The sequence below is a fragment of the Haliotis rufescens genome, unplaced genomic scaffold, assembly GCF_023055435.1.
Source record: "Haliotis rufescens isolate VD_foot unplaced genomic scaffold, xgHalRufe1.0.p SCAF_23, whole genome shotgun sequence".
NCBI classification, from domain to species: Eukaryota; Metazoa; Mollusca; class Gastropoda; order Lepetellida; family Haliotidae; genus Haliotis; species Haliotis rufescens.
Genome location: NW_025963924.1, coordinates 7539449 through 7554768, shown reverse-complemented (window position 1 = coordinate 7554768; position 15320 = coordinate 7539449). Strand labels below are relative to the sequence as shown.

The following is a 15320-nucleotide window of genomic DNA, read 5'->3' as shown; positions in this document are numbered from 1 at the left end:
ACGTGCATGTACGTGTGTGTGTTTGTGTGGCTGCTTGTACTTGTCCGGACTGATGCCGATTTATAGTGCTAGCTCACTAGGTACCATGCCGCAGTTTAACATGAATACCCCACTCAGACACAGTATACTGACTCCGAGCCGACCAGTCCTTGTTTTAACCCCTTAATGCCGAGCGCCAGACAGGGTAACAACAAGTACAATCTTTTAACGTTTTTTGGTATGACGCGCTCCGCCCGGACATGTTGGATCACCTGCTGTCTAAAATGACTGCTGAAAAGACGCCTAATAACCAAGACACGATTGAAAAAATGATTTATTGAAGCCATTTTCTTGTATAAACACTATTCAGGACAACAACCTTGAGATCGTCTTCACAGTGCCTCTTCAATGGAGTGCTCTACAAAAGAAATACATCAAATCATATGATCTCCTAATATTTAACATGAAATCGTTGCTTAAACATACATTTTCACATACAGACATGTTGAACGGATGACGGTTTCTACTTTACAAAACGGAATCATTGCAGAAGGATTTGCTCTACCTTACATTTGACTCACTGCTCCAAGTTGTTGATGCTCCTTGCGAACTCTTCCAAACTCACGCTTGAGTCATCTACACGTAGAAAGGTTGTTGCAGTCAGTCAGAATATATAATCATGAGTCAATCAGATTTATACTAGAAAACGGGTCCAGATTGCCGGTGAGTGTCAATGTAAATACAAATACACACATGTACTCATCTTCAATGCTATCAAGAGTTCTCGACAAATGAAGAAAATTATTTCATTTGTAGTAATGAAATTGAATTGAAAAAAGCTCTAACCATTTTCATCAGCGAACGAAAGGAGTTCCAAGGCCGATCGTCTGTCCATTAGCGTCTCAGCTTCTGAGAGATCAATTGCCCCGTCCATGTTTGTATCAAGGTTATCCACATTACGTTTGTCTTAAAAGAAAATAGTCATGTTCGGAAATATACAAAAAGAAAGAACATGAATGCATTTTCGGTTATGGAACATGAGATAGTGGTAATTTTAATCAGGCGATGAATATGAAAATTGAAATCAAATGAACATTCCATTTTCCATTTCCTCTCCTCACCGTATGTTGTTGGCTTTATAAACGAAGAGCCAACAACGTTCTGCCTCATTGTGTAGTTCTTAATGACATAATCACATCTTCATTATGACCCGTGAACATCAGGGGTAGAATAGGTCTTCAGCAACCCATGCTTGCCGTAAAAGGCGACTATACTTGTCGTATGAGGCAACTAATGGGATCGGGTGTTAAGGCTCGCTGACATAGTTAATGCATGTCATCGTATCCCAATTGGAGGGATCGATGCTCATAATATTAATCTCTGAATTGTCCGGTCCAGACTCGATTATTTACAGACCGCCGATACTGTATGTCAGGGACTTTTTGAATTACTCTTTGGCTTCGCTCACCCAACAACAGCCTGGCCCCAGTCAATGCTAGTCTGCCAACTGTGCGCCATCTAACGAACCGTCGTCTCCGTCGTCCCCAGGCATCAGACTGAGGGATGGAGACTATGGCCACAAGCAGGAGGACAAGGAACAAACGCATCTTGGGATGTATTCTGTAGTGAAAATAAAGAAGTTTCCCAAATTACACACAGTTGCCATGATGGAGGTGTCAAAAGTGTCAATAATAGAATAGTGTAAAAAAATTATTTACACTGTTAATGTTCATTTTACGACACGAAAAGTTTTAAGAAGCCTCATTCTCAAGTGGGTGTGGGTGAGTGAGTTGGGTTTAACGCCGCTTTTAACAGTATTCCGGTTATATCGCGGCGTGTCAGCTTAATTTGGGAGGAAAGGCCGAAGTGATGCAGGTCTCAGTGAAACCCACGAGCACGGGTATTGTGCTGACAAACCTAGAAACATAATCGGGGCGAACCGGGATTCGAACCCTAAATCATAGGTTTCTGGCGTGCCCAAGGAACGCAACTCTGCACAGCGAATCGCGCCGCCAAGGACGAGTGGGTCCCCGTGGCCCCCAAGTGGCTGATTGCCTTATGAAACGCAGATTGCTTAAGATGTGATGAATTTTAACGAATGACTATCATTAGGAACAATTATCTCATCCACATTTTGTAACCAATGGCAACTGTAAAACAGTCTGCTCTGGAGGAATACATAAATGATAAGTTGTTTGAAGAAAATCCTATTTTAAGTATTCATCGTTACATGTTTGTTTGTTGTTAAACGCCGCACTCAGCAATATTGCAACTCTATGACGGCGGTCTGTAAATGATTGAGTCTGGACCAGACATTCAAGTGACATCATGAGCATCGATCCACGCAATTGGGATCAATGACATGTATCAACCAAGTCAGCGAGCCTGACCACCCGATCCCGTTAGTCTAGTCGCCTTTAACGGCAAGCATAGTAAACTAATCTGGACAAATAGTGTATAAAGGATTACTCACCAGAAGGCCACGAGTCAGGTCAGTGTTAATATGAATGTAGTGTCCCTGGTATTTATACTTTCTTTCCTTTGAACAACCCGTGAAGTAAATCTGTTGCCAAATTAGGTTAAGTGCTTTTTTGACAGAAACGTGCAAATGTAAATATGACCAGAGATAAGTATCTACTTTAGTTCACACTTCCTAATTGTCCTCTTCGGTAGGGGTGTATATGAAGTGTGTTTATGTATTATGTTATTGACCGGCCATTTGATATTCTTGGGATACTTGTTGTAGATCGTGGAGAAAAAAAACGGATTTTTTTTTCCACAACAGAGATAGAATTTCTCTTAGCGCTCTGGAGGATTCAGCGAGGTTTTAGTGTATATTATTTTACAGCATAGATAAATATACATTGTAGTTTGCGAAATGGAGTTACAAATTGTCATTACAAAAAGGAATAGAAAACAATGTTTTGACCGTGACTCAATATTCAATAAGTAACAAATTACTTCAAACATATGGATCATGTATTTATCAAACTTATGTGAACTACTCGAAATCGATGTCACCTTTCTTGTTGACCTTTCCCCTGTGATATATGTTAAAGTGGTTAACAGATGTGACAGCAGCTGAACCAAAGTGTCCAGAGGACGCCCCACCGAGACAATATCTGTAAAGTGCGCTTATACAACAAATTCAATTGACCTGTGACCCAGTGGTATTTTCATGCGTCAGTTGTTTTGAAGGCTTCCAGTGTTTGCTGAATGGAAAATATATTTTTCTCAGAGATGGACATATACACCTCTGGTACACAAATATTAGAAGTTGTAGCAGTATCCAGCTCTTGGTTTTAAACCTAACGTGGGACGCACAATTTCACATATACCCCGTGTGATACTGCTACAACGATTAAAAATTAAAACAAATTGAAAACAGATAAAAAACCGTTTCTCGAATGAACTAAGGGTAACTTGTGATGTCTCTCGTGTCATTCTTTGACTCGTAAACAATGTGCAGCTTTGTGCTTCGTAGCAGGGTGCAAGATATATGGCCTCGCTCATAAATACACGTGCAGCCTGTTTTCTTCATGGCGGGGTATACGGGATATATTGTCCCTCTCAGAAATGTATTTCCCTCCCACTTGAGATACGTAGAATTTTATCAGTATCACATGAACCAATTAGATCTGAATATTCTGACATGGAGGTGTGATAAGTTTCTTTTAAATATTCTCAAACAAATTTAAAAAAAATAAATATCACACACAAATACACTTCACACACAGCCCTCGTAAAGAGGACAATTAGGAGGTGTGGACTAAGTAGATACTTATCTCTTTTCATATTTACATTTACACGTTTCTGTCAAACAGGCACTTAACATATTTTGGCAACAGATTCACTTCACGGGTTGATGAACGGAAAGAATGTATAAATACCAGGGACACGACATTCATAACAACTGTGACCTGTCTCGTGTCCTTCTGGTGAGTAATACTTTATGCACTATCTGTCTGATTAGTTTACATGTAACTTATCATTTCAGTTGGCATTGGTTACAAAATGTGGATTTAACTGAGGATTTAATTGTTTATAATGATAGTCAGTCGTCAAATCCATTACATCTTAAGCAATCAGCGCTTCATAAGGCAATCAGCAACAATAATCACACCCACTTGAGAATGCGGCTTCTTAAAACAATTCAGTGGGCACGGGGGGCCCAGTCGTCGAAGGCGCCGCAATTCGCTGTGCTGAGTTGCGTTCCTTGGGCACGCCAGATTGTGGGTTCGAATCCCGGTTCACCCCGATTATGTTTCTAAGTTTGTAAGCACCATACCCGTGCTCGTGGGTTTCGCCGAAGTGGTAAACGTCTAAAACCTGCATCACTTCGGCCTTCCCTCCCATATTAAAATGACACGCCGTGATATAACTGTTCATGGCTGCGTTAAACCCAACTCGCTCACACGCTAAAACAATTTATTTTCACTACAGAATACATCCCAAGATGCGTTTGTTCCTTGTCCTCCTGCTTGTGGCCATAGTCTCCATCCCTCAGTCTGATGCCTGGGGACGACGGAGACGACGGTTCGTTAGATGGCGCACAGTTGGCAGACTAGCATTGACTGGAGCCAGGCTGTTGTTGGGTGAGCGAAGCCAAAGAGTACTTCATTAAGTGCCTGACATACAGTATCTTCTATTTTCCCAAACTGTAATGGAGTTACGGTTTAAGTTATAGAACAATGAGCGGTTGTAGTAGTACATAATCGGTGATGTATCAAGTACATTAACCTCCCTCTTTTACATCAGGTTCAAATGGAAGTAATAAATGAAATGCTTCGAAAGCCAACTCTGCTTTCAGTTTAAAAATTGTAACCGACAAGATGCTTTCTATAATCATGCAGTTGCGTAGACCGATGCTCATGATATAAGTCACTGGATTGTCTGTGCCACACCCAATTATTTAAGGACCACTGTTATTTTACCTGGAATATTGCTGAAACAACGGACACAGAAGTAACCATTGTTTTTGAATGTATGAAAATATTACATGGAATAGTCTATTCTAGAAAACGGACATAATGAAAATGTGACCATGTCATTAAGCACTACAGAATGAGACAGAATGTTGTTCGCTATTTGTTTTGATGTAAATCTTAGTCAGCCAGCCGAAGAGCTACATACGATGACGATTTGAAATGGAAAAGAGTATATGTTTTGGAATGTTACCTTATATGTATATAAATATGTTCATTTGATATCAATACTCATAGCCTGATTAAGAGTGACCAGTATCTCATATTCCTTAACCGAAAATGCATTCGTGTTCTTTCATTTTGTATCTTTCCAAAAATGACTATTTTCTTTCAAGGCAAACGTAATGTGGATAACCTTGATACAAACATGGACGGCACAATTGACCTATCCGAAGCTGAGACGCTAATGGACAGACGATCGGCCATGGAGCTCCTTTCGTTCTCAGATGAAAATGGTAAGAGCTTTTGCCTTCAACTTCATTAATACAAATGAAATGTTTATTACTTTTAAAATAATGTAATTATTTGTCAAATGTTTGTATTTTTTTTACTCTCATGGGTAATGTGGACCCTTTTCCTGAATAAATCTGACTCCTGAACATTTATTCTGACTGACTGCAACATCCTTTCTCCATTTAGGAGACTCAAGCGTGAGTTTGGAAGAGTTCGCAAGGAGCATCAACAACTTGGAGCAGTGAGTTAAATGTAAGGTGGAGAAAATCTTACTGCAATGATCCGTTTTATACAGTAGAAACCGTCATCCGTTCAACATAACTGTATCTGAAAATGTATGCTTCAGCAATAATTTCATGTCAAATATGCCAAGATCATATGATTTGATGTATTTCTTTTGTAGATCACTCTATTGAAGAGACACTGGCATCGCACTTTGAAGGCGATTTCGAGGATGTATTCCTGAATAGTGTTCCCACAAGTCAACAGTTTCAATAAATAATTATAACAATCACCTTTGTTGTGTCTTGCTCATTAAAGACGTCTTTACAGGTGTCATTTCAGACAGCAGGTGATCCAATATGTAATGCTTGTATCTGATTTCTAATGTGTTCACTGCCACCATCTCGTTCAACATAATATTGATCTGCAATCGTACAACAACATAATCAGCAAAATGTATATTATATCAAGTATATCTGATATACAATATTTGTTTTGTTTGTTGTTTGTTTAATCGTACAACATTACCAGCAAAGGTAGTTCCTCAAAAGGAGATATGACATGAGCATATGTATGTTCACATTGTTCTACACTGACATCTTTTGCAGTTTAATTATATTTTTTTACACAATACACTATTTCAGCCATATCATGACGACATATAGTTATACATTCCTAACATACATACACAAACACACACAAACACACACACACACACACACACACACACACACACACACACACACACACACACACACACACACACACACATAAATGTGATAGTTTAGATTTACTTTGAAAGATGAGGAACGTATGTACCCTCTCAGGGGGACACTGATATCAGATTCTCTATTCTCCATAGACCACCGACGGTGGTACAAGAGCATACATAAAGTACAGAGATAAATATAATATGTTCATCAAGACATCATGTGGAACGTATGTACCCTCACAGGGGGACACTGATATCACTGTACTTGAACCGCCTTCGAGGGTTCAACCACAAACAATTTCAGTTGCGAATTTGAAAACATGTTTTAAAAAAAATATTAATAAAAATATTTCAAATAATTCTAATCCTTTAAAAGCCAATAATTAAACGAGAATTAATTCTACGAAAAAGATCTTTAATAGATGATGATTTGAAACATTGATCTTTCATCACAAGGGATGCAGAATGGAGGGTCCTCACCTTTCAATAAATGTTCATGACTTTAGCGTCAATGGCCAATACGACATCATCGGTTTTTGATCTTTCCAAATCTTGACTGACTAACCAAAATCAGTGTAACCGATGGTTGGTGTAATTTCATGTAGCGTATTTACACCTACTCGGGTGTCCCTCTTTTGCATGAGGGGGCACGGGTGGCCCAGTCGTCTAAGGCGCCGCGATTCGCTGTGCAGAGTCGTGTCCCTTGAACACGCCAGAAACCTATGATTGTGGGTTCGAATCCCAGTTCGCCCCGATTATGTTTCTAGGTTTGTCAGCACCATACCCGTGATCGTGGGTTTCACCGAAGTGGTACACGTTTGAGACCTGCATCACTTCGGGCTTTCCTCCCACATTAAGCTGACAGGCCGTGATATAACTGGAATATTGTTAAAAGCGGCCTTAAACCCAACTCACTCACTCACTCCTTTGCATGAGATCTTTGATGTAACATTTAAGTTGTATGGACTAAGAAGTGGTGTCACAGATTTGTTGAGTGTTTTTGCAGCCGTATCGGCCATTGAAACATGGCTGGGTAACCACCAAAAGACGATGTCATATTGGCCAGTAGCTTTTAAAACACGCCAGATCATTAAAACACGCAAATATGTCGACCAAGAGTGGATGTTTACATGACATATTTTGTCATAGCCCGAACGCACGAAGGAGAATGGGAAAAAGGATAAGCTGTTTATGTTCAGATTGGTTCTTGATATATTTTAGTGCTGTTAAAATGACATTTGCTTCTACTGTGAATATGGAACTGTTATATGGTAATCTTGAAGATAGTGTTCTGGATCCAATGATAGTGACATTAGCAACTGTGCCACCATCCTTGGAAATGTGGCAACGACTCAGTGGTTTCTTAACCTAATCTTCCGTATCGTAATGGTGTTTGAAACGCCTGTAGGAAGGAGTTTGAATTACGTCCGCCACAGGCCACAGAAATCCTCAAAGTATAGTAACAATCAACAAGGCCAATGCCGTACTAATTACCTAGTAACGCACGTAACAACGGCTGTCAATCTGCCTGCTACAGCTACCATACCATCATCCCTGTCACAACTGGCATATTAACGGATTATTCAAAATATTAATTGTAGAAACGTCGTTAAGAGACTAACGTACGTCGTATTCAGTCCTCAACTGGATGTTACATTCCTTATATCAGCTAACAGCCCTGTTTGTGAAAATATTTACTAGACATAAGATTTAAAGACTAATAAAATCAATTGTAAGACCGCATAGACCATAAAACCGAATAAAATATGTCTTGGTATCATCTCTTGTGTATTAGATGATGATAATGAGCTGAAATGTTATAACGTTAGATTAAGAAGGAGAAACACCAAAGTGTTTTACAATACTTGGAAACATGAGCAATAAGTTGTAGCAACATAAACATGCATGGAATAGGGAAAATAGTGAAAACAAATTGCAAAGGATTTTAAAACAAATTTATTGAACTAAATAACTCGCCTGAACAGAAGGGGTAACCAAACTTGTTTGACAGTTGTTCGTGTGTTGTAGACTGTCGAATGGGACTCATGTGTGTACGTAGAGAACACATATCTATTGCAAGTATTAGTACTCATACACTTTCTCTTTTTGTGTTGATATGATTTTCGTACATGATATGATTTCATTTTTATCTTTGGCTGCTCTGTTTATATATGTTCGAGTAGGTGTCTATCCCTCATAAATTGACATAGTTCTGCCTCGCTATTGCATCTCTTGACTACAGGAGATCTACAGCATATAGCGGATCTAACTGCAATTCTTGTTTTAACCAAGCCCGGGTTTGACATTCCAGTAACTTGATTCAGGGTGATTGCAAGATATGCATACCTCGTCATAGTGATTGTTGTGAATTCCTCAAAGTTTTGTTTGTTTGTTAGTTGTATAACGCCGCACTTAGCAATATTTCAGCTGTATGACGGCGGTCTGTAAATAATCGAGTCTGGACCAGACACATATCTATTGCAAGTATTAGTACTCATACACTTTCTCTTTTTGTGTTGATATGATTTTCGTACATGATATGATTTCATTTTTATCTTTGGCTGCTCTGTTTATATATGTTCGAGTAGGTGTCTATCCCTCATAAATTGACATAGTTCTGCCTCGCTATTGCATCTCTTGACTACAGGAGATCTACAGCATATAGCGGATCTAACTGCAATTCTTGTTTTAACCAAGCCCGGGTTTGACATTCCAGTAACTTGATTCAGGGTGATTGCAAGATATGCATACCTCGTCATAGTGATTGTTGTGAATTCCTCAAAGTTTTGTTTGTTTGTTAGTTGTATAACGCCGCACTTAGCAATATTTCAGCTGTATGACGGCGGTCTGTAAATAATCGAGTCTGGACCAGACACATATCTATTGCAAGTATTAGTACTCATACACTTTCTCTTTTTGTGTTGATATGATTTTCGTACATGATATGATTTCATTTTTATCTTTGGCTGCTCTGTTTATATATGTTCGAGTAGGTGTCTATCCCTCATAAATTGACATAGTTCTGCCTCGCTATTGCATCTCTTGACTACAGGAGATCTACAGCATATAGCGGATCTAACTGCAATTCTTGTTTTAACCAAGCCCGGGTTTGACATTCCAGTAACTTGATTCAGGGTGATTGCAAGATATGCATACCTCGTCAAAGTGATTGTTGTGAATTCCTCAAAGTTTTGTTTGTTTGTTAGTTGTATAACGCCGCACTTAGCAATATTTCAGCTGTATGACGGCGGTCTGTAAATAATCGAGTCTGGACCAGACAATCCAGTGATTAACATCATGTGCATCGATCCACGCAATTGGTATACGATGACATGCATCAACCAAGTCAGCGAACCTGACCACCCGATCCCGGCAGTCGCCTCTTACGACAAGCGCTGTCGCCCTTTTACGCCAAGAATGGGTTGTTGAAGATCTGTTCTACCCCGGATCTTCACGGGTCCATTGACGCAGGGATTTGTGTAATGTCATTCAGACAGCATATAATGCCAACTCAAAAATTATTCTCAATATCTCCTCAAAGTAATATAGTACGGTACTTAGAGTACCTGTGAGATAATACTCAGGTTAGGGAGATGTTTAATCTATATAACGTGTTATTATTCTACCTAACAATGTATTTAATGGAATGAATGCAAAACAAACTCAACGGCTAAAAGATTTCATTGAAAAAACTACCCCTGGTCCTGCCTAATAAAACAACTGCAACCCGACACAGATTAAACGCAACTTACAAACACAATCATAATCTGGTTAATCTGTATCACTCAACGAGTTAGGGAGCTTACTCTGCCCACAGTATGGCAGTATTGGGCAGCTCGGTAATTAGGAGGTAAAACCAGGCAGGTACACTGGTCACACTTGACTGGTGTGTCTGACGATTAGGTCGTCTGACAATTGTGAGTGAACCATAGCATGTACTTGGCGAAACTATTTGCTCCTTTTATGGGACCGATTAGTTTTATGACAACGGGCCTCGGCACAAGCGTGGTGTTGGAAGACAAGTTATACATGTACATCCCATATGGTGACTGTTTTTCGCTATTCATATTCTAAATACATTCATAATACCACAACATTTTAGTACTCCTTGAAACTTTACAATCACTTCAATATGTACATTAGATTGAACGAGAACAAATGATATATTGCAGATTATTCAATCATTGTCTCTATTATCAACCGCTACGTTTGTATCGTTTGTATTGTACAAGAAATATTTTGTCTGTCCTTTTGCAGATTTAGCCTCAGAATGTGCTCATTCGAATTAGGAACGAAAATAATTGCTTATCATGAGTATATATGATACAGTTAAAAGTTACTTGTACACTGTAGATGTATTCACTTTAAAGTCGTATACGACCTTCGCGAGCGAGTTGAATGATCCAGGTTAATTGGAACGAAGTCTAGAAAGGGTTATAAAGTTTTGTATTTGGTAATGTGTAGGTTTGTTAAATATGATTTTTTGTAATTCCTTTGATTCAAAATGTAAAAAAATAATTATGCGCTTAAAAATAGAGCTGACTTGATGGGAGATATGGCGTTAGCCACCTGAGATTGTCTGGTGGACACTGTTTAACCTTACTGGTTACACACAACCAAATGTTTTCCTATAGACTTCTATAGTAACGTTATATCTTTTTAAAAAATAACTAGGCATTCAAGCGCCATTACATTTACATATATATAAAGCTGCAGTAAAAACACAAATTTTGGCTAGGTTAGTCAGCTCCTTTTCCGAGTACAGGAAGGTGAACACACCAACCCCAGTTCCGCACCAAATGTCGCCTATTTGAAAATATCTGTGCTCACATAAAGCATAAGTCATCTTGTTAAAAAAGTCAGCACCAAATATTGACAAATATGGGCAGTTTTAATTGCTGGATGGATGTACATTTAAAAGACATAAAAATCTTTCACAATATCATCCAATCACAGCCCTACGAAAACCGCACTGTCACAACCAGTTCTGATTTGGTGTAGTAGAACCTGTAGACACAACTGTCTAAAACTGCACTTGTCTGCATGTTTTAAAAAATCCTTTGAAATTTGTTTTCACTATTTTCCCTATTCCATGCATGTTTATGTTGCTACAACTTATTGCTCATGTTTCCAAGTATTGTAAAACACTTTGGTGTTTCTCCTTCTTAATCTAACGTTATAACATTTCAGGTTATTATCATCATCTAATACACAAGAGATGATACCAAGACATATTTTATTCGGTTTTATGGTCTATGCGGTCTTACAATTGATTTTATTAGTCTTTAAATCTTATGTCTAGTAAATATTTTCATAAACAGGGCTGTTAGCTGATATAAGGAATGTAACATCCAGTTGAGGACTGAATACGACGTACGTTAGTCTCTTAACGACGTTTCTACAATTAATATTTTGAATAATCCGTTAATATGCAAGTTGTGACAGGGATGATGGTATGGTAGCTGTAGCAGACAGATTGACAGCCGTTGTTACGTGCGTTGCTAGGTAATTAGTACGGCATTGGCCTTATTGATTGTTACTATACTTTGAGGATTTCTGTGGCCAGTGGCGGACGTAATTCAAACTCCTTCTACACTGACTCGCATCAAATAGATTTGTGTACCGATTACATAACTTTTATGGACAGGGTGGGGTGGTAGTTCACCGGACGACACTGTGTATATGGTTATATCCCATTAGTTAGACGTCCCATTAGTTAGACGTCCCAATTGTTAGACATTTCTATTTAGGCAAAGAGGGAATATACCTACAGGTGTAATGGATCAGTCCTAATTAGATTAAAGTACTGAGTAGGGATAGGGGACTCACAGTTTAGGGAGTATAAATGTTATAATTTCGTTTAATTAACCTAAATTACCTTACTCTCAGCACAGGTTCAATAGGCATGAGATTAACTGTGTAAACTATGGAGTAGCTTAATTGTCTTACTGTATGATCAGTTGAAGGAGTTGAGTTTAGATTACGTACTCATCAAAGAAATAAAAATGATCTTGGGGTACGTATCATTATCAGTATCGATATGGATGGTTTAAGGAAAGTAGAGTACATCATCTCTCGGCGTGGAAGTGAGCAGTTGATATTAGATGGATATATTTACAACAGAAACCGCGAGAGGCAAACCTGCTCACATTCGAGATGTGTCGTCAAGACGTGCAATGGGAAATGTACGACTGTCGGTGACTTTCTTTGCAATCAGTCGGAACATAACCATCCGCCTGAAGATGAAACCAGAGTGAACTTTGTCAGCAATCTTCGTAAAAGAGCGCGAGAAGAAACCACACAGATGCAGGCATTGCACGAGGAAAGTGTAGTCTATTCTCTCTTGAAACCACAATTTGAATTAGAAAATTATCTGACGTCCCTACCCCTAAATAAAGCTATCCCTCTACTTTTATTTCGTACTTCATGCCACCACTTACCAATTGAAAAAGGAAGATGGAATGGGATACCTATTTGTGAAAGAAAATGTAAACTGCCTTTTATTGATGATATTGGAGATGAATTTCACTATATTTTTAAATGTCCATATTTTACTAAAGAAAGAATTTTGTATATCCCACCTACATATTCTAAAAGACCTAATATGATTAAATTTCAAAGACTTTTCACTTGTAAAGAGATATCTGTATTAAAAAACCTTAGTAAATTCTGTAAATATGTAATGCAAATTGTAAAATCTTCCGGCTAACCACAATCCGCAATTATAATGTTTATTTTGCTGTCAGTTTGTACCTCCTATGCCGAGGATCTCGGGCTGAGCGTAATAAAGTTCTGTTCTGTTCTAGAGGAGCAAGTCACTCAAGTAGATGAAGCCAGCATCCCAGCGATGCCATCATTTCACCAAACTGTATATAATTTATCAAATGTAAAGTGTCATTAAATGTTAAGTATAATATTAAAGTATCTATTTAAAGCTGCTTTGCTTTGTTTGTCAGATCTTATCTAGACTATTCCATTTTAAAGTCTGAGGTAACAAGCATAAGGGTTAGTGTGCACTCAACCGTTTAAAGTGTTGTTATAAGCTGTCTAACTATTGGGACGTCTAACTAATGGGAGGACACCGGGTCTATTGGGCGGTTCCTTTGATATCTCCTCAAAACATACTTTTATTGAATGACGCCATTAAACGATGATACACATCTCGTTGAATATATCAAGGCACTGATTCATCTTTCATAAACCTTTTTTGGTCTTTGTGCTTAATATATCCACATATCAACGAAAATTTGTAATACATGTATCCACCAAAAAAATATACATTTTCAGGCTAGGTATTTGCCCACAGCAACACCTGCATAACTGTTTATTCACGCGTGGTGTGGTAGATCGTAATTGACCGAGAGCAGGTATTGTAGAATCACCTGTAAATAAGGCCGACACTGTAATTAGATACAACATCCTGATGAGAATATGAGAATTATCATAAGAAGGCTTTTGTTTTTTTTCTGAACTGTTACCATTTTCATACCAAAAGTAACAATGCATTTAAAAGTTGCTTTAGTGTCACAATATTCACTCAAGTTTTCCTCAATCGCCTGTAAACATAATTCCCATTGGTCAGTTCGAGACTGCACGTGTACCTGTATATTGCATACCTAGTGTCACTTACTTTCCCAGTGTGATGTATCAACGAGACATAAAAATGGGAAATGAAAAAGAAACTAACTAAACTTTAATGTGTTGGAAAATATGGCCAATGAATTGGTGTACACGCGCATTAATTCGTATGATAAACTGTCAGAACGTTTTGAGAGGTAAGGCCGGGTTCATTAAAGATTGTTGCAATATGTAAAAAAGGTGAAATTTGTAAAACTTCTGTAAAGGAAACATCCAACCAAAGGCCCTTTTTAAATAGCAATGTAATGATATAATATAAAGTATATTTCACATGATACAATATACTTTGTACACTATTAGTTAATTATTTAAAGGGAGTGCCGAAAACATGGGCGAAATATTTAAATAGTTGAATTAAGGTAAAATGAGTTGAATCATGTGTCATGCTTATAACACCTTTATGTATTTGCGAAACTAAAGCTGTTGAGCAAAGGAAAATATTCTCGCCCATGGGCCAAACCTTTTTCTCGCCCATGCATGGGCGAGAATATGTTCCTTTACTTAAAACTCATGTTTTTGTTTCGCAAATACATTAAATGTATTTATTCAAGTATCATGACACAAAATTTAACTCATCTTAAGTCAATTCAACGATTTTATAGCGATATTGAAATATTTCGCCCATGCATGGGTGAGAATATGTTCCTTTACTCAAAACTCATGTTTTTGTTTCGCAAATACATATATGTATATCTTTCAGGTATCATGACACAAAACTTAACTCATTTTAACTTAATTCAACGATTTTATAGCGATATTGAAATATTTCGCCCATGGGCGAGAGAAAGGTTTGGCCTATGGGCAGGCTCATGGACGAGAATATTTTCCTTTACTCAAAACTCATGTTTTTGTTTCGCAAATACATATATGTATATCTTTTAAGTATCATGACACAAAATTTAACTCATTTTAACTTAATTTAACGATTTTATAGCAATATTGAAATATTTCGCCCGGGCCTGCCCATGGGCGACATAATGTAAATATTGAGTTTTTGAACAATTTTTTTTCATTTTTTCTTCCTTGGTATGTCCCCACAAAAACAGCATGTTTAATTTTGTAAATACCTTTGACCGAGACTGGGCAAAGACCGTAGAGTTTCTGGACTTTTGGGTTTCCAGAATTAAAATGGGACCTGTTATTTGGTTTCTTTTATTTTGGATCTACAAATTTACATATCAGTTGTAAGCAATCGGGTGTCACTCTGTAGCTTGACTGTACGAATAACAAGCCGCACGTCATACAGCTTAGCTAAGATAAGTATCTACTTTAGTTCACACTTCCTAATTGTCCTCTTCGGGAGGGGTGTGTATGAAGTGTGTTTATGTATT

At 38.1% G+C, this 15320-nt stretch overlaps 1 protein-coding gene and 1 long non-coding RNA gene across 2 annotated transcripts; one reads left to right on the top strand and one right to left on the bottom strand.

Moving 5' to 3' along the window:
- Nucleotides 1-295: 295 nt before the first annotated feature.
- On the bottom strand, nt 296-2479 carry LOC125383461. The gene is made up of 5 exons (XR_007222740.1): nt 2453-2479; nt 1448-1599; nt 826-945; nt 550-615; nt 296-397 (listed from the first exon to the last, which is right to left on the bottom strand). It is a non-coding gene; the product is annotated as an uncharacterized LOC125383461 (long non-coding RNA).
- Nucleotides 2480-3890: 1411 nt separating this feature from the next.
- On the top strand, nt 3891-5931 carry LOC124151789. The gene is made up of 5 exons (XM_046524425.2): nt 3891-3917; nt 4423-4574; nt 5300-5419; nt 5604-5669; nt 5821-5931. The coding sequence occupies exons 2-4, from the start codon at nt 4436-4438 to the stop codon at nt 5660-5662; spliced, it is 318 nt and encodes a 105-aa protein (XP_046380381.2). The 5' UTR covers nt 3891-3917; nt 4423-4435; the 3' UTR covers nt 5663-5669; nt 5821-5931.
- Nucleotides 5932-15320: the final 9389 nt, after the last annotated feature.

What these genes read in the sequence shown, in the direction of transcription:
- LOC124151789 (XM_046524425.2), top strand. Translation starts at nt 4,436, where the DNA reads ATGCGTTTGTTCCTTGTCCTCCTGCTTGTGGCCATAGTCTCCATCCCT. An exon ending in TGGAGCCAGGCTGTTGTTGG is followed by an intron (nt 4,575 to 5,299) that starts GTGAGCGAAGCC and finishes TTTTCTTTCAAG; the next exon opens with GCAAACGTAATGTGGATAAC. An exon ending in TTCGTTCTCAGATGAAAATG is followed by an intron (nt 5,420 to 5,603) that starts GTAAGAGCTTTT and finishes TTCTCCATTTAG; the next exon opens with GAGACTCAAGCGTGAGTTTG.